Source organism: Ovis canadensis, chromosome 18 (assembly GCF_042477335.2).
Source record: "Ovis canadensis isolate MfBH-ARS-UI-01 breed Bighorn chromosome 18, ARS-UI_OviCan_v2, whole genome shotgun sequence".
Classification (NCBI taxonomy): Eukaryota; Metazoa; Chordata; class Mammalia; order Artiodactyla; family Bovidae; genus Ovis; species Ovis canadensis.
In genome coordinates, this window is record NC_091262.1 from 33,962,037 (window position 1) to 33,985,979 (window position 23,943).

At 48.3% G+C, this 23,943-nt stretch overlaps 3 protein-coding genes across 5 annotated transcripts; 2 read left to right on the forward strand and 1 right to left on the reverse strand.

Annotated features, from left to right (window-relative positions):
- Nucleotides 1–831: 831 nt before the first annotated feature.
- On the reverse strand, nucleotides 832–4,951 carry CIB1 (calcium and integrin binding 1). Its single transcript, XM_069560342.1, has 7 exons — nucleotides 3,931–4,951; nucleotides 3,757–3,791; nucleotides 2,642–2,750; nucleotides 1,740–1,890; nucleotides 1,485–1,603; nucleotides 1,315–1,403; nucleotides 832–1,087 (listed from the first exon to the last, which is right to left on the reverse strand). Exons 1-7 carry the CDS (start codon nucleotides 3,979–3,981, stop codon nucleotides 1,066–1,068), a joined length of 576 nt encoding a protein of 191 aa, XP_069416443.1. The 5' UTR covers nucleotides 3,982–4,951; the 3' UTR covers nucleotides 832–1,065.
- On the forward strand, nucleotides 4,237–17,719 carry GDPGP1 (GDP-D-glucose phosphorylase 1). 3 transcript variants are annotated; one of them, XR_011250518.1, is made up of 5 exons: nucleotides 4,661–4,691; nucleotides 10,688–10,744; nucleotides 12,229–13,506; nucleotides 15,860–16,109; nucleotides 16,646–16,930. XR_011250518.1 is itself a non-coding variant. In XM_069560340.1 (3 exons), the coding sequence occupies exon 3, from the start codon at nucleotides 12,238–12,240 to the stop codon at nucleotides 13,393–13,395; it is 1,158 nt and encodes a 385-aa protein (XP_069416441.1). In that variant the 5' UTR covers nucleotides 4,237–4,691; nucleotides 10,688–10,744; nucleotides 12,229–12,237; the 3' UTR covers nucleotides 13,396–13,559. The 3 variants fall into 3 exon arrangements, 1 of the variants encoding a protein (XP_069416441.1); XR_011250517.1 differs by lacking the exon at nucleotides 15,860–16,109 and having other exon boundaries at nucleotides 16,646–17,719; XM_069560340.1 differs by lacking the exons at nucleotides 15,860–16,109; nucleotides 16,646–16,930 and having other exon boundaries at nucleotides 4,237–4,691; nucleotides 12,229–13,559.
- On the forward strand, nucleotides 17,528–23,648 carry NGRN (neugrin, neurite outgrowth associated). The gene is made up of 3 exons (XM_069560341.1): nucleotides 17,528–17,866; nucleotides 18,241–18,351; nucleotides 22,616–23,648. The coding sequence occupies exons 1-3, from the start codon at nucleotides 17,703–17,705 to the stop codon at nucleotides 23,202–23,204; spliced, it is 864 nt and encodes a 287-aa protein (XP_069416442.1). The 5' UTR covers nucleotides 17,528–17,702; the 3' UTR covers nucleotides 23,205–23,648.
- Nucleotides 23,649–23,943: the final 295 nt, after the last annotated feature.

Below are 23,943 nucleotides of genomic sequence, written 5' to 3' on the forward strand. Positions count from 1 at the left end.
TCGTTGCAGAGCGTGAGCTCTAGGGCTCACAGTCGTGGGCTTCTGTAGTTGTGGGTTCTAGAGCACGGGCTCAGGAGCTGTGGTGCCTTGGGCTTAGTTGCTCCGCATCATGTGGGATCTTCCAGGATCAGGGATCGAACCCGTGTCTCCTGCATGGGCAGGCAGATTCTACCACTGAGCCACCAGGGAAGCCTGAGCCAGGTTTGGAAAGTGGGTAAGGGAGAGGATTTGTTTACTTCAGTCCCTTTACCCTGTACCCCTGGTTCGGTTCAGGGATGGGGTGCAGGGGAAAAGGTCTTGGCTTTTCTTGTTTTGACTTAAAAAGCATTTTTATTTTTCAAATGATCACACAGTGAAACTGACTTTTTTCTTTTAGTACACAGGTCTGAGTTTTAACACATGTAGAAGTTCATGTACCCACCACCACTGTCAGGATATGAGTTCAACCCCTCATGCTCCTCTTCATACCCCCTCACAAGGGAGGGTGGGACGGGGAGATACAGTCTGACTTCTTGCTGTCTCCTTTGCGTGCATGCTTAGTCGCTCAGTTGTGTCCAAATCTTTGCGATCCCATGGGCTGTAATCTACCAGGCTCCTCTGGCCGTGGGATTCTCCAGGCACGAATACTAGAGTGGGTTGCCATTTCCTACTCCAGGGGATCTTCCTGACCCAAGGATTGAACCTGGGTCTCCTGCATTATAGGCAGATTCTTCACCATATGAGACATCAGCCATCCCCTTTAAGTCCTCCTTATCCCCAGGGTGACTGAGGGCTCATATATATATATAAGTCCACTCCTTCACACCAGTAATTCTAGTGTTGCACAAAGGCTCAAAACTTCTAAACCTTTATTACTGATTAGTAGAAACACAAATAGACCAACAACAGTGAGAAGGGGAAAGGCCCTGACATGGAGGGCCCTCCACAGCCCCGGGCAAGACTGCGCAGTGCCAGCTCCAGGCTGGGCCAGCTTGGCCGGCGCTGACAACACGGGGGGTGACCGTGACCACAGCTCAGCAGTGGACATTCTTCAACAGGGTGCTGCTACACACGCTGTGGCTCCTGTCACAGGACAATCTTGAAGGAACTGAACAAGAGAAGAGCGTGTTGGGGCTTTCTGCTGAAACAGGAGGGTAGGGACTGAACCCTAAGTTTACTCCTCCCCCAAGACCCCTTGAAATGGGCTGTGAGTCCCCTCTAGAAGAAGAGCTACTCTAATATTCAGAGGAAGCAGGAGGCCTTTTCCTACCCCAGGGACCACCTCCAGAAATAACGCCCCAGACCTGGTGCAGCAGGTGAGGATCACAGTCGTACCTGGCAAAATCTGGTGAGCGGGAGATGACATGCTGAAACTCGGAGAGGTTGATGGTCCCATCCCTATCAATGTCGGACTCCTCTAGGATCTGGAAAGGGGAAGCTTCAAGGCCAAACCCCAAGCCTTCCCGCCTGCTCCCCAGCCCAGCCCACCCGCCCCTACTGCTCACGTTGTCGATGAGCTGCTTCATCTCTGAAGCACTGAGCCGTGTGTCTTCGCTCTCTCCCGTGAGGCAGTTCACGAGCTGGCTCAGGTCTTCTCTGTTCAAGGTTCCATCATCATCAAAGTCTAGAAAGCAGACACAGGGAGCCCAAAAGGAGGTGGTCAGGATGAGCGCCCAGCTCGTGACTCCCTGAGCTCTCGGGCATCTCCACAAAGACCATGTCAGAGGGGCTGGTGTTCCACCCAGCCCCCCACTCCTTACCAAAGATGCGGAAGGCATAGTGGGACTTGATGTCTGGAGTGGCTGTGTCACTGAACACACTGAGGAGGTCCAAGAAGTCCTCGAAGCTCAGGCTGTCTCTGCTCGGGGAAGTGGAGAAGACCTTGCAGATTCGCTCCTTGAAGGGGTTGGCCTAAGCAAGAAAGCCTTCTGTGAACACCACACACGAAGCAGCCCAAATCACATAGTCAAACGCCACCAGGAAACTGGAGGGAGCGGTTCAGCCTCTCGGAGAACCATCACCACTCTGGGGCCAGCACAGAAGTCAGGAGGACCCATGACCCCACTGGGGAAGAGACAGGAATGGCTTTCTGGGCATCAGAGCTTAACCTAAAGGCATGCCTGGGAGCAGAGAAGTAAGGAAGAGGAAGGCATTCTAAGCAAAGAGAACAAGATGAGCTGGTTATTTTAAAACACAAATATTGAACCGAGCAATTATTGTGCTATAGGCCAGGCCCTTTGCATAGAAATTTTCACAGCAGCCCTATGGAGAGGCAATCAGCCTCTGGAATAGAGTTCCCAAACTTCAATCAGTTCAGTTTAGTTCAGTCGCTCAGTTGTGTCCGACTCTTTTTGACTGCATGAATCGCAGCATGCCAGGCCTCCCTGTCCATCACCAACTCCCGGAGTTCACTCAGACTCACGTCCATCAAGTCAGTGATGCCATCCAGTAATTCAACTCCTCTTAAAGGACACAACTTTGAACCTCCAAGAGTATGTCTGAGGATCCCAGTGTGTAAAACATCCTTCTATTACTATATAACTCCCCTGGATGATGTTGATAAAGCACCCAGGAACTTAGGGTGAAACAGAAGACGAGAATGGGGAGCAGTGACCATGTGACCTCAGAAGGAGTAGCAGAGGGAGGCTGGGTGGGCTGGCACCTTGAGCTCTGGAAGGCTGAGAATCTGCTCCAGGGACACTCGAGCCTGCAGTGACTCCTCCACACTCCGGTGCTCCTGGGGAAGCAGCTCACAGAACCGTCTGTGGGCTCTGGCAGAGGAAGAGAACCTGTTAGTGTGCTTCCCTACGTGTGTCACATCTCCCCTCCTGGCCCTGAATACCCATCATGAACCAGCTAGGAGCTAAGCCCTCAGGACTTCCAAGGCAAGAGGAGATGCATCACAAGACAGTACAGGGAGTCTGGGAGTCCATCCTTGCGGGTTTACTGTGGGACCCCATGCCCCAGGCACTGTGCTTGGCCTTGATTCCAGACTCCCCCAGGTTTGGAGAGGTTCGGGAAGGGGCCAGAAATTGGACTTAAAGAGCAAGTGAAAAAGAGCTAAATTGAAATCTCATTTCATTTCAGGAATCGCTGCTCCTCAAAGCAGCTATCCTGAACTTTCTCCCCCTTAGGCCCTACCTCATTCCCACTGGCATTATTTTTTGCCAAGAGAAGCCTAGCAACCTTCTTGCTCGGGTGTGCGGCCACATAAAGCTGGCTAGGAAAGGGGTTCCAGCCCCAGTTCAAATCCTCTTACTCAAGAATATCGTCTTAGGCAAGTTTCACTGTGCCCATACCTCCCTCGTGAGGGTTACAAAGGAAACGTAGACAACCCTTCAGCAGAGCATGGAAACTGCTCAGTAAGCGTTAACGGTTACGGTAGTATTCAGATAAAGGAGGAGCCAGAGGGCTCCCCAAGGTTTCTCTGGCTTTGCCAGCAGACAAGGCAGCCCAGAACTACAGCAGTCTCGACCGGACTGGGGCAGGAAGTTCCGTTTTGCAGAAGCCAGGGGAGCGGGGTCAAAGAGCACCCAACTCCGGCTGGAGGCTGCTCCGCGGTGCACCGCTGGGGCCGCCGGTGCGAGATGGGAGGGTGTGCCGGGAAGAGGGCACAGCCGAGGGCCCGGAGCCCTGGCCTCCAGTTCCGGCTTAGCTGCAGGCCCCTGCCCCTCCCGCTGGCGGGACCTCAGTTTGCCCATCAGTAAAACGGAGCCTCCCCCGTTCCCGAAGCCGTTCCGACAGCATCCCGGAGGTGAGGTTCGAAACAGCACTTACAGAAGGATCTCCTGTTTGGTCAGGAACGTCAAGTCCTGGAAGGCAAAACGAGAGGAGGGTCAGCAGGCCGCCTGGGGCCAGAGGCCGCGCCCACCCGCCCGGCCGCGGCACGGGGACCGTCCTCTCCCGAGCGCAGGCCGCGCGCAAACTCCCTGGGGACCGCGTCTCGCGCACCTGGTACTCGGCCAGCAGCTCCTTGGACAGGCGACTGCCCGAACCTCCCATCGCTGCCGCTCTCACACAGCTCCGCCAACTTGTCTCGGGACGCTGGCAACTTTCTCACTTCCGCCCTCGGGCCGCGTCACCACCCGGTGCCCGCGGCAACCGCTCCTGGGGCCACCGCCCCCTGGGCCCGCCCCCTCCTTGAGGCTCCCAGGCGTTCCCAGCCCGGTTCGGCCGGTTGGCTCCCGGCTCCGGGCGGTCCCTGGCGGGCTGGAGGCGGGGCCCGGGGCGGGGCCTGACGCTCCGGGGCGGGGCCCAGGCCTCACGGCCCCGCCTCCAGGGTGGGCGGGCCGGGCCGGGCAGTCTTCACGCGCTGGCGTGCAGGCCGCGCATGCGTTGAGGGCCCCACGACCCCTCAATGGCCCCGGTAGGAGTTTGGGGGAAGTCGCGCGGTGTGTCCTCCTCACCTGCAGTAGGTGTCGGGGGTGGCAGCCGTGGCGGTCTTGGGCGGAGTCCGGGGAGTGTTTGGAGCCGGGATTACCGAGAAACCTCGTGGCTCGCTGAGTGGCCCGTGGCGGTCGGCTGCCATCTCTGCCCAGCGAGGGCTTTTCCACCCGGACGTTGCCATTCGTCACCTGCCGTACTAGTTGCAACCCTCATGCCACGTCTGCAGAAATAACCATAACCTTGCTGCCTGCTGAGGCTGTTTATTGAGAGCCCACCGAGTCCCAAGCGCTGTGCATAATTAGCTTCAATTCTTAAATCTTTGCAAGGTGAGTTACCGTTTTCCAAAGGGGGAAATACAAAGGCTCACTGGAGTTCAGTGACGTGTGTGTCTGTGTCTGTGTCTGTGTGTGTGTCTGTGCGTGTTACCATACCCTCCTCCAGGGGATCTTCCAGCCTAGGTATGGAACCCACCAAGTCTAGAGACTTGTCTAGACTCGAGCTTTTAAAAAGCTGTGGCTCCATTCTAAGGCTCTTTTCAAGGATCCCCACTGCTGTACTCCTCTCCCCAACCTGCATGCTGCCTGTGACCTGCTCCCAGACTGCATACTGGGGGAGTAGAAATTGAAACTGAACTATTTGCTCTTGTCCTCTCTCAACCTCTAAGACAATGCTTGACATATGCATGGTACGTTCTCAGTTTGTATTGGATGCATGCATGAATGAGTATTCCGAAAGCTAGGGGTTACAAGCTACTGAGTAAAGGAGGTAGTGAGATTCATTTTTTATTGTTGTTTTCTACTTTAATACGGTATAACAGACAAAATATAGTTCTTGATTCTTTTAATTCGTTCCACTAGCTGATCTTTGTAAAGTCTAAATACGAGCATGTCACTCTGTTTAAAACCATTAAGGAGTTAAATACCCAAACCAACCCCATGTAATTCGACTTCAACCTCTCTTTCTCTCTCTGCCAGTCTCCTCAGGCTTTCTGGGTTTCAGCCATTATGGGTTCTCCGTTCCTCTTCCATCTTATCCTCAGGGAATCCTTTCCTGATTTCCTAGACTAGATTGAGAATCTGCATTACACTCACAGAGGATCCAGAGCTTTCCCTGACAGCGTCTGTCATGTTTGCCATCTATATTTACACGTGTGATGATTGGATTAATGTCTTTTTCTCCTGCTAGACTGCAGGCTCCATGAGGAGCAGTGGGAATCATGATTTTCAGACACAAGGTGTGGCCGTTGTTGAGTGAATGCTTTTGCTGAGTAACTTTAATTTTCCCAGCACTCAATAATGATAAGGTGATCGTCGGAGAATGACTCATTGTATCAACCTGTGAGTCCCACCACTGCGGAAGTATTACCTTCCAGAAAGTAGAGGCTGCAGAGCAGTGGGAACACGAAAGCCAGTCAAAGCGACTGGAGTGTAGTCTCTTGACAATAGACTCCTGTCCAAGAGAGAGTTGGTCTTCAGTTAATAAAAGGCAACAAACAAGAAGCTGCCTGCAATGCAGGAGACCCAGGTTTGATTTCTGCATCGGATGACCCCCCGGAGAAGGGATAGGCTGCTCACTCCAGTATTCTTGGGGTTCCCTGGTGACTCAGGTGGTAAAGAATCCGCCTGCAATGCAGGAGACGTGGGTTCGAGCCCTGGGTTGGGAAGATCCTTGGAGAAGGGTACAGCTACCCACTCCAGTATTCTGGCCTGGAGAATTCCATGGACTGGATAGTCCATGGGATCGCAAGTCACACTTTCTTTAAACGAACAAGAAGCTGTCATGGTGTCTCCTATGCTAGGCTAAGAAGACAGAACACCAACCAGTGAGTGCACGTCCTTGGACTTCAGGGTGAGACTGCATCTTTTCATGGTGAAGGTCTGGGACTTGACACTGCCCCGGCATAGTGGCCAGCTGTGATGTAGATTGCTCAGTCATCTCACTTTACTTTGAACCCTTCTTCACTGACCAATCTTTTGATTATAATTTTGCTTCCTAGTAAATTTTTGTACAGAGGAAGGCCTATAGCAACGAGCCACCAAGAGCATTTTGTGCTCTTTGCCATGTTTCTCATTATGAATGATTAAATCAGCATTCTGAGTCATCTAGCAGTCTCTGGTGAGCTTGCTTAGCTTATTGTCCTTCCTGTGTTCAGTGAACCCTGGATAACAGTGATAAAACTGAGTGACTGATTAAAAATAGCTCCTGGTGTTTGTTTTCCAAGACATTTCTTTCCCTGCTTGTCATATTATTTCCCTCTTCCTCTTTCCCTTGAGACATTAGATAGTGTAGCCACCAAGGTGTGTCTGAGGTGGTGGTGGTTTAGTTGCTAAGTCAGGTCCAACTCTGTGACCCCATGAACTGTAGCCTGCCAGGCTCCTCTGTCCATGGGATATCCCAGGCAAGAATACTGGAGTGGGTTGCTGTTTCCTTCAGGGGATCTTCTTGACCCAGGAATCGAACCTTGGTTTCCTGCTTGCTTCCCTAAGCCACCAGGGAAGCCCATGTCTGAGGTGGTACTGTTTGCTCTGAGACTTAAACGAGACAGGCGTGTGAAGACACTCTGGGGGAAGGGTATTTTAGACTGAAAGAAAGCACCAAAGCCTTGAGCAGGAACAGGTTTAGGAAGAGTGAGGAGCAGAGTGGGTAGGGGGAAGAGTGGTCTGAGAGGAGGTGAGGGGGAGACACAGCTAAGCCTTGAGAGCCCAGAGCCCATGCTGTAGAAATGGGTTTTGTTCTAGGGGCTCAAGGTCACATCATCCCTAGTGAATGGAAGAGTCAGAATTCAAACATCTTGTCAGCCTCCAAAATCAGATCTCTCACCTTCTGCCAGGATGATACCCACCACACAGGCTTGTTGTGAGGGTCACCTAAGTAAACGTGGAAAGCCCCCAGCCCATGCCTGTGTTCCCTTCCTCCTGGTTTTCCTATGAAGATTCAGTCCTGTCACCTGGTCACTATGATTTGTTATTCTCAGGTATTCCTCTTTATTTCTAGGTATTATTTTTTGCCTCTTAGTTCACTTGAATATCTTCCCTGGTGGCTCAGATGGTAAAGAGTCTGCCTGCAGTGTGGGAGACCCGGGTTCCCTCCAGGGAAGACCCCTGGCCACAGAAATGGAAACCCACTCCAGTTTTCTTGGAGCCTGGAGAATCCCAAGGACTCAGGATCCTGGCCGGCTACAGTGCATGGGGTTCCAAAGAGTCAAACACGACTGAGCAACTTCAGTTCTTTCTATTCTTTCACTTGAATATCAGTACAACCATACCCACTTTCTATTGATTCTGTTGACTGATATGTATTTATTCATATTTTTAGTCTTTTGGTACCATCTTGGCCCTGGGTCCTTGGTCCTAGCCCCTGGGTCTTAATGTTATTCTAAATTTCTGTCTAGCCCAGACTTCAACCTTGACCTCCAGGTGTGACTGTCCAGCGGCGTGCACCACTTCTCTTGAATGCCCAGGCGACAACTCAAGCTCAGTAATGAAAGCTGATCTCTCGATCTCTCCCTTCCGATAGTCACCTGTTCCTGCCCGCACCCCATCTCCACCCTCTCCATCTCTGTAAATGCCACTGCAGGGCTTGGTTCCCGAAGCTGAGTCACTCCCAGGTCTTCCTTTTCCCTCAGTCTTCACAGTCAGCATGTCAGCAGGCCCTGTCGGTTCTCTTTAAAATATGACCCATATCCCCAGCTCCTCCTAACTCTGTTGCCATCTGTGTTGTCTAGTCACCTCACTGCTCACTTGGCCACCAGAGCAGCCTCCGCAGTGGTCTCTGCTTCCCCTCTGCTCCCCTACAATCCATTTTCCACATAACAGAAAAAAGTTTATAAAATATCAGACAGTCCTGGACTTCTGGGTTCAATCCTTGGTCAGTGAAGTTCCACATGCTGTGTGGTGTGGCCAAAAAATAAAATACCAAATGATCCTTCTGTTTAGAACCTACCAGTGATTTCTTACTCCATTTAGAATAGAATCCAAGTTCCTGTCCATGATGCATAAGGCCCCGCAGCTAATCTGGCCTCCACCTTCCCCTCCAGCTTCTCTGGTCGGGGGGGGGTCTTCTCCCCTTTGCTGGCCATACCCCAGTAACATTGACTCCTTTCTGTTCCTAGAACAGGCCAACCAGCTGCCTGCAAGACTCGTGGGCTTGGACTTCTGGTTTCTTTTGCCTAGAGAACACTTAGCTCTTCATTGTAGGCCTCTTCTTATCCTCCTGTCTTAGCTCAGCTGTCACATCTCTCGTAGGAAACTGGGATGCCCTGATCCCACCGCTTAGTCACCCCGTTTTATGACTTGTTTCCCACAGAATGCTGTCACCACAGGTAGTTAATGTTTTTCTTTTGCTTATCATCTAACTTCATCCCAGGATGTAAGTTCCATAAGGATGTGGACTTGGTTCTCCTTATTTGCTGCCATGTCTTCATTGCCTCATACACAGCAGTTACTTCCTAAATACTTTGATTTTTGTGGCTCAGCAGAACATGGACCAGGGTGCACAGAAGAGGTGGCCCTAGATTGTCAACAGTGGGGTTGAAGTGGGTTGATTCTGAATGAATGAATGAGAGACACTTAAGTGGATGTTGTTGAGTTGCTCAGTCGTGTCTGACCCTGTGGACCGCAGCATGCCAGGCTTCCCTGTCCTTCACTATCTCCTGGAGTTTTTTTAAAATGCATGCCCATTGAGTCAGTGATGCCATCCTACTTAGGTTTAATTCAGCAAATTGTTGGATTTCTTAAATCTATTTTGAGAATCGCTTACATTGTTTTGAATTGTGGCAAAATACACATAACATGAAATTTACCATCTTTAAAAATTTGGTTAAAAAAAAATGTAGCATAAACTTTAAAACCTTAACCATTTCCGAGTGTATAGTTCAGTAGTATTAAGTATGTTCACATTATTTGGTAGCCCAGTCTCCAGAACTTTTTTTGTCTTGCAAAACTGAAACTCTGTGCCCATTAAACAGCAAACAGTTTCTCACTTCCCCCTCCCTCCAACCCTTGGGAACCACCATTCTACTTTCTGTCTCTATGAATTTGAGCATTTCTTTTTTAAGTTAATTTACTTATTTGGTTGCACTGTGTCTTAGTTGTGGCATGTGGGATCTAGTTCCCTAACCAGGGATCCAGCCTGGGCATCCTGCATTGGGAGTGCAATGTTGCAGCCACTAGACCACCAGGGAAATCCCAGAATTTGAGCACTTAAGGTACTTTATATAAGTGAAATCATAAATAACTTGTCGTTTGGTGACTGGCTTATTTCAGTTAGCATAAAGTCCTCAAGGTTCATCCGTGTTGTAGCCTGTGTTGGCATTGCCTTCTTTTTAAGGCTGAATAACATTCCATTGCCTGTATAGGCCACCTCTTGTTTATCCATTTATCTATTGATGGATACTTAAGTTGCTTCCACCTCTTGGCTACTTGAATAATACTGTTCTGAACACGGGTGTATAAATACCTCTTTGAGACCCTGCTTTCAGTTCTTTTGGGTATACCCCCAGAAGTGGAACTGCTGTATCACATAGTAATTTTATTTTTATTGTTTTGAGGAGCTGCTCTGCTGTTTTCCATAGCAACTGTATCACTTTACATTCCCACCAATAGTGCCTAAGGGGTCCAATTTCTGTATATCCTTGCCAACACCTACCTGTTATTTTCTGTTTTTGAGAGTAGCCATCCTAAAGAACGTCAAGTGGTATCTTATTGTGACTTTTATTTTATTTCCTTACTTAGTGATGTTGAGCATCTTTTCATATGCTTGTTGGCCATTTGTATATCTTTGGAGAAGTGTCCTAGACTCACTTTTATTTATTTATTTATTTTTTAATTTTTATTTTTACTATATTTTACTTTACAATACTTTATTGGTTTTGCCATACATTGACATGAATCTGCCACGGGTGTACATGAGTTCCCAATCTTGAACCCCCCTCCCACGTCCCACCCTAGACTCACTTTTAATAGAATAATTTAAGACTTTATATTTTACTTATGCTTAGTAAATTATGCATAAATTATGCATAAATTTTTATGCTTAGTAAATTAAGTATAAAATTTAAGCTCATTTTAAAAAAATGTTTATTGTGGTAAAAAATGCAAAAGTTTTAGTATCTGAGCCATCTCTAAGTGTGCAGTTCAGTCTTGTTACCATCTGAAACATCTCTGAGCATACAGTTTAGTCGTATTAAGTATATTCACAGTATTGTGTTGCCAATCTCTGGAATATTTTTACCTTACAAAACTGAAACTCTATACCCATTAAACTCAGCTTGACTTTTAACAAAACATTGTTTTGTATGTTTTTCTGTTTTATTAATGTAAAGTTTCTGGACCAGCAGAGCTGAGGGTGTCCAAGCTTGTTTTGAGGCGACTCAACTGAGGTAAGCTTTCTTCTGAAGTCCCCTGTGGACCAATAGCAGGTCATGTCCCTGACCCCTTGGGTCCCCTGGGCTTCAGGGACCCAGTGGAGATGAAGACTGACACCTATTTCCACCTTAAAGAATTGGCTCTGGGCACTCATGATTGGCCATCCTCACCCAGGTGGTTGTGTGCGTGGCCATTTGGAATTACTGCACAACAGTGGAAAAGCTGTTCCCGTAAAAGGAGTAGTAAGCTTTGAAACCAGGGGCGCTCTCAGGCACTGGAATACTGGTGCAGTTTTCTGGAGGGCAGTTTGCCAATCTGTGTATTGAAAGCCTGAGCCACGAGCCTCTTCTGAACCCATGGTCAACTAAGATTTTATTTTAAATGAAAATAAATGTATCTACAAAGATAGATACACAGGATGTCCATCACAACATTGTATATGATAGTAAGAAGTCAGAAAAACCTAAATGTCTAAGAGTTAAAGATCAGTTAAAAAAAAACAAGTCCAGGACTTCCTGGTAGTCCAGTGGTTAAGACTGGGCTCCCAGTGCAGGGGGCATGGGTTTGATCCCTGGTTGGGGAACTAAGATCCTGCATGCCTCATGGCATGGCCAAAAAAAAAAAATCAAGGTCTATCTACATATGAATATGAGGCTGCGTATATAAACTGTGATTTTTCCCTTGGCATTGGAATAAGTGTTGTAATTTATCTGTATTTCTTCTCTCCATTAAGAAAGTTTATTCATTATGTGTAATTTTTAGAAAGAGAAAGAATTTGATTTATATCTTTAATTCAGCAAAAATGTATGCTAACCTGCAGGTGATAGAATTGTGAGTGATTTCTGTGTTTTCAAAATATTTTACCAAAAGCATATATTACTTTTGTAATCAGAACGAAGAGTAAAGTTTATTTAAAAATTAAAACAGGGAAGTTCCCTGGTGGGCTAGTGGTTAGGATTCTGGGCTTTCACTGCCATGGCCCAGGTTCGGTCCCTGCTTGAGGAACTGATCCTGCAAGCTGAGTGGCACAGCCAAATAAATTAATTAATAAAACAAATAAAAATCTCACATGCCACACCTAAAGATCCCGCATGCCACAACTAAGATGGAAAACCACTTGTGCTGCAACTAGGACCCCACACAGCCAAATAAGTAAGTAAAAATACTTTGTGTGTGTGTTAGTTGCTCAGTTGTGTCTGACTCTTTGCAACCACATGGACTGTAGCCCACCAGGCTCTCCTGTCCATGGAATTCTCAGGCAAGAATACTGGAGTGGGTTGCCATTTCCTTCTCCAAGATATCTTCCTGCCCCAGGGATGGAACCCAGGTCTCCTGCATTGTAGGCAGATTCTTTACCATCTGAGCCACCAGGGAAACCCCCAAAAAAGATTTTAAAAGATAAAAATACATAAGTAAAATGTAGTGAGTTTATTATTAAAAAATAAAATCTTTAGAAATGGGATGGCATCATGTATTTTTCACCTTATGATTGTTTCAGGTCAGCCCCATGGCTATTCCACATGCTTCAAATGAAACTTCCTATTTGCTGCCTCCAAACAAGGAGGACTGGGAAGGGCAGGGCATTCCTGACTTTGTCTATGGGCAGGAGGAACTCGTGATGGAAGGGGTTCAGTGGCCAAGGGGCGCGTTCAGCCTCCTGAACACGCCTCCACTGTCTCACTTTGACTCTGCCCTCTGCTCAGCCTGGAGGCAGCGGATGGAGCTGGGGCTGTTCCGCTACCCACTGGGGGAGCTGCCGACCCAAACCCTCCCTGGGACTGTGGGTTTTGTGGCTCAGCTGAACGTGGAGCGAGGTGTGCAGAGAAGGCGCCCCCAGAACATCAAGAGCGTGAGGCAGGAGTTTGACCCTGAACAGTTTAACTTCAACCAGATCCGGCCAGGAGAGGTCCTTTTTCGTCTGCACCGGAAGCGGGACTGCCCCGGCACTGTCCAGCAAGAGGACATCCTGGTGCTGATCAACGTCAGCCCCTTGGAGTGGGGCCACGTGCTACTGGTGCCCGAACCTGCCCGGGGGCTCCCCCAGCGCCTGCTGCCCGGGGCGTTGCGGGCCGGGGTCGAGGCTGTACTGCTGAGCTCACACCCGGGCTTCCGCGTGGGCTTCAACAGCCTGGGTGGCCTGGCCTCGGTGAACCACCTCCACCTGCATGGCTACTACCTGGCGCACCGGTTGCCCGTGGAGGGGGCCCCCAGTGAACCCCTGGACCCTCAGGGCCGTCTGCATGTGCTCCAGGCCCTCCCAGCTCCTGGCTTCCTCTTTTACACCAGTAGGCCAGGGCCTGACTTGGAAGCCTTGATAAGCAGGGTGTGTCGGGCCACTGACTACCTGACTGACTGTGAGATTGCGCATAACTTGTTTGTCACCCGGGGGGCCCCTCCTGGAAAGACATCATCTTCCTCAGCTCTCTCGGGAGTCCGGGTCATTCTGTGGCCCCGGAAGCCCAGCTTTGGGATAAAGGAAGGTCAGGCATTCAACGTTGCCCTCTGTGAGCTGGCTGGGCACCTCCCGGTCAAAACGGCCCAAGACTTCAGCAGCCTGACAGAGGCGGCCGCTCTGGCCCTCATCAGAGAATGTCTGCTGCCCCCAGCCCAGGCAGAAGATGTGCGGGCTGCGCTGGTGGCCTTGATAGCCCGGGAGGGAGAGTAATCCTCCCAGCAGTATTCTAACTGATCCGGAGAACTGTCCATCGTGGTGCTGTGAGCGCATTCATGAATGCCTTCTCACCGGTTTCAGCATAAGGGGAGGGATAAAGAACCGGTAAGTTGTCTCTTTAAAGAGGGAGATTGTTGGAATAAATGGCATGAATGAGCCCTCTTGGATGTATCTGCCACTTTTCACCTTGCTTCATGGACAAGCCCCAGGGATGTCAAATGTGTTACTAAGAAGGGAGTATGTGCAGGAGTTACATGCTCCTGACTCTGTATGCTGACTTTAAGTGTTAGCAAAGTGATAGTTTATCACTTGTTCTGTTCTTGCCTCTGCTGGTTCTGCCTCTGCCCACCACTGAGTTGTGTTTCTTCATTCTGCTCCTGTATTCATCCCCTCCATCCATACACTGTATTTGTAGGACATATTTTGCCTACCTGGGCACCTCGAATTTCCTCCAGCCCCAGTGCTGAGCTAAGTGTTCTTCACATACATTATTTCATCTGAGAACAAGGTATCCTCACAACTTGAGTTGCACATCCTTTTAATAGCCACATTTAGCAGATGAAGAGATGGAGGCTGACAGAAGTTTAGTAACCCATCCAAGGTCAGGTAGCTCAAAAGTAGTGGAGTCAGGACGGCGACACAGGCAGTCAAGACACCATGAAGCTGAGCTGAGGCTGTGCACCTGTGACCATCATGTTAAAGTCTCCTTGAAATGAGGCAGAATACACATCACAACCCATTTCATAAGAAAGTGTAATCTTGAAATTCCTCTGAACATTTTGGTCATCATCAACGTGCCTGTTTTTGGCAACTGCAGTAAGTTGAGCTCAGTGCCTCTCTCTACAAGCCTTTGCAAATACAGGCTCTAGAAACATCACTTTATTTTGCTTGCTTACTCTGAAGGGAGTGCAGTGACCATTATAGCAAAGTGGACTTTGAGTGCCTAAGGTGGTGAGTCCAAATAACAGGATTTCCCCAGCTTTCCCTTAGGACTGATACTCAGAGGAAAGCCGCCTTCTGGCCCCAAATAAATCTTTACACAAAAATTAAAAAATAGGTTTCTTTTATGGTGGTACTTCTTAGCCATGTATACTTTGTGAATCGTCAAGAAAGGGATTTATGGAAGCCTTTTCTAAGCTTAAATATGGAACACTTAGGAGCTGCTTTGTACCCAGGGCCCTGGGCTTTGAGCACAGTAGGACCGTAAGAAGGGGTGATCCAGCTCAGGGCCTTCACCTCTTTGCTTGCTTTTTGTTTGTTTATATGTTTGTTTCTTGCTTTTTGATGGAGGGTCTCTTGTCCTAAGGGGTGTTGGACTTGAGCTAATGCGAAACCTTGAGTTTTAAATTGAGGGGTAACAAATTTGCATTTTAGCTGTGATGGATGGATGAAGGAGGGAAGACAGGGAATCCAATTAAGATCCTGCTGAATGCTGGCAGTTCAGGCAAGCAATGATGATAGTTCAGGTACTAGAACAAAATATTTGTCTAAATAGTGAGAAAGGTGTGCGTCCTGCAAGGCAAGGGACTCCAAAACATTTTAAGGAGGAGGTAATAGAGTATCATACACTGAAGGAGGATCCAGAAATCTAGGAATCAGGAAATGTCCATGTCTTTTTAAAGGAGAGAAAAATTTTAAGAGTCCTTTAGATGTAGGCACATGGTATAATCTTAAAGTGACAAATTTGGGCTGAGTTTGGTGGAAGTGGCAATCAGAAGTCAGAGTGGGTGCACCTCAGGAAGAGATGGCGATGGTGAAGGAGTAGTCTGATAAGCACCTGAAGGGCACGTGTCCTAATCACGGCTGTCCCTCCCAAGTGCCGAGACCGTCCAAGATGTGGTTACTAAAAACACTGAAGGAAGACAAGCAGATATTCATCCCGAACACTGAGGTGGCCTAATTCCAGGGGCTTGGCCTGCGGGTTCAGGAAAGGATGGGAGTGGGACTTGTGTGAACTGGTGTGAAAAAAGAAGGATAAGTCCTGTCATGCACTGGGTCAGCTGTGGCAAGAATCCACTCTTGAGTGCAGTGTGCTTAATTGCCCTTCTACTGCCAGCTCCAGGAGCAAGGAGGAGGTCCCAGAGGCCCAACACCTGGGAAACAGCAGGAGCCGGCTGAAGGGCTGTCATGAGCCACCAGCTGAGTCTAGCACCAATAGGGCTAATAGGTCTTCAGCTCTATTTTTCAAAGTGAAGTTACCCCTAGTGCTCCCAGCGATCGCCCATCACAAAGAAAGCTCAGGTCACGGCCAGCTCAGCTCAGCTCCTGCACCCCAGAGTGCTGTATGGAGTGATGCTGGATGAGTGGGGCTTGTCAACAAATCTAACATTGCACAGGTCCCCCCCACAGACCCCAAACCTAGTGGAAAACATCCCATTCTGTAGTGGATGGTTCTGTCCTTAAGGAACATCCCCTTAGAACACCACGAAGGTCCTTACCCCCATCCTTCTCCCCTCAGAGTCTAAGAGGATGGAGCTGAATACCTGGAAGACCAGTGAATCAGAAGAGGAATCAGGAGGAGAGTGTAAAAGAGGAAGCTGCCATCCCTTCTAATGCTTTTCAGCAGGCACTCTCAAAGGCTGACTACAATACATTTAGGAACAGAGTTCCTTTATACACTGTAGCTAAGAAAATACCAAAGAAAATTGTAACCCCAGCTGAGCCAGATGTCTTAGAAGTTGGGAGGAGAAAGAGAAGGCAGAAAACAGGTAACTGTCCCCTGGACCCCCTCACTTGCCCAGCTCGAGAATAACCCTCTGCCATTCTACAGTTGGGCAGGGAATCCAAAGTTTTCCCTTCAGCCTGGGAAAGAGGACAGGAAATACAAAAGATCATTAGCCTTTTGGTACAACAAAATCCAGAACCATTTGCACTGGCTTAATTTAGAATTTCAGCACATTTATATCATCCTGGTCTTTCCCAGGTGGTGCTGCTGGTAATGAACCAGGCTGCCAATGCAGGAAACATGGGTTTGATCCCTGATACAGGCACTTCCACTGGAGGAGGACATGGCAACCCATGCCAGTGTTCTTGCCTGGAGAATCCTAGGGAAAGAGGAACCTGGAGGGCTACAGTCCGTAAGGTTGCAAAAGAGTTGGACATGACTGAATCCACTTAGCACGCACGGTCTTTCCTTTAAGTGGCTTCTAGAGAGAATGAATCTGTGGGCTGTCTCTTCATCTGGGTGTCTGGTACCACAGGGTCCTTTTCTCTCTCCCTGATTTCTGCTTTTCCTCCATTCCAGAACCCTGGCCATCAATCTGACCAACTGCAAGTATGAGAGTGAAGCACCTAGCTCATCACTCAAATGACTGGGCATCAGAGGATATTTAGGGTTGCAGTTTTCACTCTGAAGACCATTCTCGCCATTTGCTCGCAGCCCCTGGATCTCGTTCAGTTCAGTTCAGTCACTCAGTGGAGTCCAACCCTTTGTGACTCCGTGGACTGCAACATGCCAGGCCTCCCTGTCTATCACCAACTTCTGGAGCTTACTCAAACTCATGTCCATTGAGTCAGTGATGCCATCCAACTATCTCATCTTCTGTTGTCCCCTTGTCTTCCGCCTTCAATTTTTCCCAGCATCAGGGCCTTTTCCAGTGAGTCAGTCCTTTGAGTCAGGTGGCCAAAGTATTGGAGTTTCAGCTTCAGGATCAGTCCTTCCAATGAATATTCAGGACTGATTTTCTTTAGGGTTAACTGGTTTGATCTCCTTGCAGTCCAAGGGACTCACGAGAGTCTTCTGCAACACCACAGTTCCAAAGCATCAATTCGTTAGGCTGACTTATAACTTGTCATCTCCGTCCTTCAAACCTTAGCCTAGATTTACCGCTAAATCTGGACTCTCCGTGCAGCCCTGGGCTAGACGTCATCCAGGCGACAAGAAGTCCGTTTCCTAGAGGAGTCCAGTTCCCACAGCTCGGGGCTGTCGCCATCAGAGAACCGCTGAGGGGACGCCCTTCCTGTGACTGTGGCGGAGACAAGCCGGCCTGGGCAGCCCTTGGGGTAGAGGGGCGGCTCTTGGCCAATGAGCTCGTCTTTGAAATTAATCGCGTTTGGCAGGAGCGTCCTCTACCTCATTCTTGTTCCGGGAGTTGCAAGGAAAACACCCGCCCTCCCCCCGCCCCGCAGTTATCGGGAGGGCTGGGCCACAGAGCGGTTTAAACCCGAAAGCCACGCCCTCAGCCTGAAGCCGGAAGAACTGCGACCTCCCCCAGCTTTCGCCCCCCGTGTACTTCCGGTTCCATCCCCGGCTTCCGGTCCTGCCACTCCGCGGGTCGTGAAGGGAGGGGATCTTTGTAAACATGGCGTTTTCCCTGAACGTTTTGCTGGGCGGGCGTGTCTGCGTAGCGGTCGCTCGCTGTGGGTTTGCTACCCGGGGGGTGACCACCCCGGGCTCTACCAGCCGAGAACCGGACCCCGATTTCGACTGGGAACCGGAGGAGCGAGAACTGCAGGAGGTGGAGAGGTACCGGCTCCTTCCCGGGCCCTCAGCCCGAAGCAGGCCTCGGTCTGGGCGCCCTTGTCCGCACCCGGTTGGCGCTGGGCGTCCTGCAGCAGCCCTTCTCACCCGTTTTTAGGGGCGCAGGGGCAGGTGTTAGATCCTTTGGGAACACAGGTCCTTTCACCAAGGATGTATTTCATCACCCGACTAAAGAACTCAGCAACAGCTTATGGGCTGTTCTTGGTGTTAGACTTACGGGGCGGTGTTCTGGCTGGCCGACATGGCCAGGTAGTGTTTGCAAAGTGAAGTGCGTTGGACGCTCTGTGACTGACCCCAAGGCTCTTAAACCACCCATCTAGCGTCTAGGCATGGTTTCTGCCATTGGTTCTCTCCCCCAGTGCCCTGAAACGGCAGAAAAAAGCCATCCGGTTCCAGAAAATTCGAAGGCAAATGGAGGCGTCAGGTGCCCCGCCCAGGACCCTGACGTGGGAAGCCATGGAGCAGATCCGGTAAGACTGTTAAAATTTTTGTTTTGAATACATAGTACATTACATATGGCTCAAAATTAAAGCAGTATAACTGCATATGTGTTGAGAAGTGTTAACCCTCTTAGTCTCCTGTATTTTTAATAGTTTTTTTGTGTCTCTAGGTTTCCTTCTGCACATTACAAGCAAGCTCATGTGAATGTAGAATTTTATTTTCACTTTCGTAGTCTCAAACAGAATTTATAAATAACTTTTCTATACTTTACTTTGTTCATTTAATATATTCCGAAGATCTTTCAGCTTCCCAAGAGAGAGCTCCTCATTCTCTTTTGTAGATGCTTAATACATTGTAGTTTATATTACTGGTCTTTTATGGTGGGCATTTGAATTGTTCCCACTCACTTACTGTAACAAATAGTGCTCTAGTGTGTACCCATCAATGTACATATCTGCCAGAAGCATTAGACTCATTCTCAGAAGTAGGGTTGCTGAAGCCAAAGGTAAATGAATTTGCATTTTGATAAATATTGCTAAATAGTCTTCCAAAGGTCATGTTCCATTTTTCTCACCAGAATAATTCTGGAGTTGAGACTTAGAATAAGGGGGATTTTATAGAGATAATCAAGATTTCATGAGCCTACAACAGCTCTCTTCTGTCAGCTTCCTCTCTTTTAACCCTTTCATCTTCTTACCTGTCACCTCCCCTTTGGGGATCATTAAATAATCTTTTTATTTCAGAGAAAAATCAGGCCATTAGGTAAAAAGTTGTTAAAGCTTCTTGGACTCCTTACCTTCCACTCTCAGTCTTGTACTCTAGTCATGTCACTGGGGAAGTGGCAGTACTTCACTTGTCTAGGACCAGTCCTCTGGGTGCTCTAGGTGAAATCCCTCCCTAATTCCTCAGGTACCTTTTTCTGTCAACTTTTCCATGTTGTGCGCTGGGCTCAGTCTACCTAAACAACCAGTGCTGTGGCTGGACCAGCTGTTGTGTCTTAAGATTACAACATGCCCTTCAATGACCTCAGCTTTGGCTGGGGATGGGTGGAAGTTTATTACTTACAGGACCTGATAATTAGACAGCCCTCCTGAGGCCAACACAGCAGGGCCATGGCTAGAGAGAGTTGCAAGGGCCTGGAGTTCCGCTTTTACTGGGTTTGAACTCTGGGGCCTGAGTGGTTTTTTTTTTGGGGGGTAGGGTTTTGAGGGCTCACTCTTAATTGGCGAATTCAGTGGGAATTTAAAGCACAGGAAGAGAAAAAGCAAGTGGCCCAAGTGGTTAATTATTGAACTCAACCATGATCTCTAAAACAAAGGTGCCTCAGTGGGGTGGCTGGAGCTTGGCTTTTTATCTAGTTGTGTGGCTGGCAGTGTGTTTATTGAAGACAGCCATCTTCAAAGTGCATGCCTTGGCAAGCAAAGCTTAAGTCAGTCACTTGGATTACAAAAAAAAAAAGGAAACCCAACTGTCAAGTTTACTCTACACTCCCTCCTCCTCTAGTTCCCTCCTGGCTCCCTGCTGTCGTTTTTGTTTGTTTCATCATGACAATGAAACTGCTCACAAATACACCAGTGACTTCCTCAGTGCTAGGCATAACTGACTCTCAACACTTTAGCTTGTCTAATACTTCTCAGCATTTGACCTTGTCTGCATTCTTAAAATTCTCCCTTGACCCTTACAGGTTATTATTGTTCATTAATATACAGATTATAGTTCAAGGAATCTAACTGATGACTGCACCCTGTTTAACTATCACTGGGTTGAGCTTCAAAATTTTGAGCAATGAAAATGTGCTCATGGTGTTCTGCTGCTTACAATTCTTCATTGCTTCGCTGTTCTGAGATAAACTCCAGAATCCCTAAACGAGACATGGTCTTGACCCAGGGGACCACTCACCTGTCTTCGTAGGACTGGTTTTCTGTTTCCTCTCTGGGCTTCCCTTCTTCCTCCGACACCTTAAGTGTTGTAGATTTTTACAGTTGTGCCCTAGATCTTTTATCTCATATTGCATATTTCCCTGCCTGATGCCAGGTGGCTTCAACCACTCCTGCTATTGGCTTATGACTTCCAGCTCTCTCATGTCCAGGCCACGTTCTTCTGAACTCTGTAGTCAGTTGTTCACTAGACATCGCTGTTTGGCTGTCGCACAAGTTCCTCAAACTCAACATGTACAAAATAGAATTCATCATTGTTCCCTGACAGTTTCACCCTTCTATTTTTGATATATCCCTGAATGTTCCCACCAACTACTTACTTAAAAAATACTGACTCTCAACCTGTTTCTTAACCCAGTATTTAGTTCCTTACCAAGTACACCTATTTGGCCTTCTTAAAGTATTTCTCAAGTCTCTCTCCTCTTCTGCTCTCATTGCCCCTGCCTGAGTTCAGACTTTCCTAAATTCCTGACAGCCTCTTGCCTGATCTTTCCACCTCTGGTCTTGTGCCAGAATTTACTGTTACTGAACCAGGTAACTGAACCACGTTCGTTTACCTGATGCCCAGCAAGCCAGTGCTGAAACCTTGAGGTCTGCAGCACAGAAAGGGTTTATTCACAGGCAGCCAAGCAAGGAGACTTGAGAACAAATCTCAAATCAGCATCCTTGAAGGAGGAGAGGGTTAGAATATTTATGGGATAAAGAAGCAACAAGGGGGACTTCCTGGTGGTCTGGTGGCTAAGACTCCACACTCCCAATGCAGAGGACCCGGCTCCAATTCCTGGTTGGGGAACTAGATTCTGCGTGGCACAACTAAGACCCAGGGCAGTCAAATAAATAGATATTAGAAAAAGAGAAGCAGGGTGATTTGAAGCTTCAGGAAAAGTTATTGATGGTTAGAAAAAGGTGAAGTAATTGGAACTCTGCACAGGGGTATCTGAGTTATGTGGTTCTTCATGGGATGCACGTTCAGAAAATGATGGGCACCATTAGCATGATCTCAGGATGGAGATTTTGGCCCTTGACAATGAAAGGGCATTCATTGGACACTTATACAGGCCCAGTTGAATGGTCAGGGGTCTCCACTGGCTTGAGCTGGGCAAAACTAGCCCCATGGCCTGAACAGCAACTTAAGCAACTGTCACTACACTGACCCCTGCTCAGAAGTGTTGTCTACAGGGGGCAGTTAAAGGAATCGTGTGAGATACTGTCTGGGCTGTGCAGCTGGGAGGGTATGCACTTTGCAGGAACAGTTAGTGCATGCTTGGTCAGTGAAAGCAAGTTACAGGTTATTGTTCATTAATATACAGATTATAGTTCAAGGATACTAATTGATGACTGCACCCTGTTTCACTTTGAGCTTCAAAATGAAAATTTGCTCATGGTGTTCTGCTGCTTACAGTTCTTTCTTTGTTCACTGTTGCTCTGAGGTAAACTCCAGAATCCCTAAGCGAGGCATGGCCTTGCTCCTTCTCCCACTGTTGCACAGTAGAGCTCTTCCCAGCAACGGGGGTGTGCTGCTTTGTATTTCACCTGCTGCCTGCTCTGCCATCAGTTCTTTGACTCCCTGTTCCTCTCCTCCCCTCTCCCAGCTTCTTACAACTGCTCATGTTTTCAGACCAGCGCTAGGGTAGACTTCCTGAAGAATTCTTAGGCTGCCCCACAGGTGTGGTGCTAGCCTGTCCCTGCCTCACCCTCCCTGGTTCTCTGATAGCATCCTCTGCTGAGATCCTTCTCATAGTGTTGCTGGTTTTGCTGGGTTAATACATTTGTCTCCACCACCAGATTGTATGTTTGTTTGTTTTTTTAAATGAATGTCTATTTAGGGATAGGCCCTGGGCTGAATATTTATTATACAATCAATCAGTTTATTAATAGCCAATTTAATAATCAATTTATTATTCAGTCAACGCAGCAGTCTTTGCTTGCTTTGTTTTTTAGCTGCGTAGTGGGGCATGCAGGATCTTACTTCCCTAAGCAGGGATCAAACCTGCCTGCATTGGGTCTTCCAGCTCCCTGCATTGGAAGCACGGAGTCTTCATCACTGTACTGTCAGGCATGTCTGGATTGTATGTTTTTTGAAGGGAAAGACCGTCTTGCATCCCCTGGATCTTCCTGGGGCCTGTCATGCAGTGAGAGGAATCCAGTTGACATTAAATGACTAAAAGTAGTTGGGTGTTGCTGTCGGCACAGAAGAATTGGCTGCAGACATTTAGTGGTGCAAGACAGAGACTGTGTTTGCAGTTTTTCCAAGCCTTCTTCTTTTCATATATTAATCACTAGTGTTACATAGTCTGTTAACTGTTGTGATAGGCGATGTCTTCACAGATGGAAAATCTGCTTCTTTTTTTCACAGGTATTTACACAGGGAATTTGCAGAGTCTTGGTCAGTTCCCAGATTGGCTGAAGGCTTTGATGTCAGCACTGATGTGATCCGAAGGGTTTTAAAAAGCAAGTTTGTACCCACATTGGAACAGAAACTGAAGCAGGATCAAAAAGTCCTTAAGAAAATCGGACTTGCCCGTTCGCTCCCGGAGCTCCCAGGCCCTGGAGATTCCTCCAAACCGCTTTCTGCAGGCCAGTCTGTATCAGGCTCTTTGCTGTTGCCTGGGGATGAAGCCTTATCCAGAGGCCGTGGTCACAGCACAGCTTTGAAAGCGATTGAATTGAACACTCAGAGTACAAATATAACAACGGGACAGACAGAAAGGAATAAAGGAGCCCAGGGCCTGGAGGAGGGGAAGAACTCTGTGCCTGTTGCTGCAGATCACCCTACCAGCACTTGTAGGGGCGCCAGAGGAATTGACAGTGGTGGATTACCCAGTGACAAGAGGCTGGAAGAGCTGAAGGCAGGGGAGGTAGGTGACCAGATCTTCAGCAAGAGAGTCGTGCAGAGGGGACGAGAGTTCTTTGACAGCAATGGGAACTTCCTGTACAGAATCTGAGCCGGAGATGTGCCACATGACACACAGCTGGGCGAGTATAGTTGGTTCTGCCTGGATTTTTATGCGTGGATTTCCACCTTGGAAGTGGGGGGAACGATGAGCCTGGAATGTGGGATGAAAGGTTTGAATCTGACAAAGGGCAGAGGCCTCACAGGGCAGATGTGACCCGCCAGGTAGAGTGCAGCTTCCTGGAGCACAGCCCCTGCTCTGACCCACATGCATCTTCAGGATTCACCCTTCTCCCTTCGGCTGTCTGTCTGTTAAAAAACCTGTATTGCATGTGTTGTTACAAGTTTCTGTGATACTTGCAGTATATTTGTGAGGAGAGTAAGTTTGTCTTCTCACCTCATTTACTTCTTGATTAATGAACACTTAACAGTTCTGGAACTGCTTAGTCAATTGGTTGTCCTCATTATGTGCAAAATAAAGCAAAATGAAGCAGTCTGTTTCGATTGGTGCTCTGTGGGATTGGGAGGGTTTGTTTACCTGGGAAGGGAAGGGAAGAAAAACAGAGCCTCTAAATGATGGGAGAGAAATGTGGCCAGCGGTATCGCCAGCAGAGGGCTCTGTGCTGATCAGCCCTGCTTAGTTACAGACTTTGACAGTTAAAAACTGGCCATTAGGTCTCCCCTAAACACTGTAAGTCTAAAGTCGCTCTTATAGTTGCTGGGGCCCTGAAGATCAGGGTGTGGGGTCTGTCCAAACACAATAAATACAGGGCAGGCACAGGCTTTACAGG

Excerpts from the sequence above, each read along its gene's own strand:
- NGRN (XM_069560341.1), top strand. The coding sequence starts at position 17,703 with ATGGCGTTTTCCCTGAACGTTTTGCTGGGCGGGCGTGTCTGCGTAGCG. Across the intron at positions 17,867-18,240 it reads GAACTGCAGGAGGTGGAGAG|TGCCCTGAAACGGCAGAAAA; the intron begins GTACCGGCTCCT and ends TCTCTCCCCCAG. Across the intron at positions 18,352-22,615 it reads GAAGCCATGGAGCAGATCCG|GTATTTACACAGGGAATTTG; the intron begins GTAAGACTGTTA and ends TTTTTTTCACAG.
- GDPGP1 (XM_069560340.1), top strand. The coding sequence starts at position 12,238 with ATGGCTATTCCACATGCTTCAAATGAAACTTCCTATTTGCTGCCTCCA.
- CIB1 (XM_069560342.1), bottom strand. The coding sequence starts at position 3,981 with ATGGGAGGTTCGGGCAGTCGCCTGTCCAAGGAGCTGCTGGCCGAGTAC. Across the intron at positions 3,792-3,930 it reads AGCTGCTGGCCGAGTACCAG|GACTTGACGTTCCTGACCAA; the intron begins GTGCGCGAGACG and ends TTTGCCTTCCAG. Across the intron at positions 1,404-1,484 it reads TGAAGCAGCTCATCGACAAC|ATCCTAGAGGAGTCCGACAT; the intron begins GTGAGCAGTAGG and ends TCCCCTTTCCAG.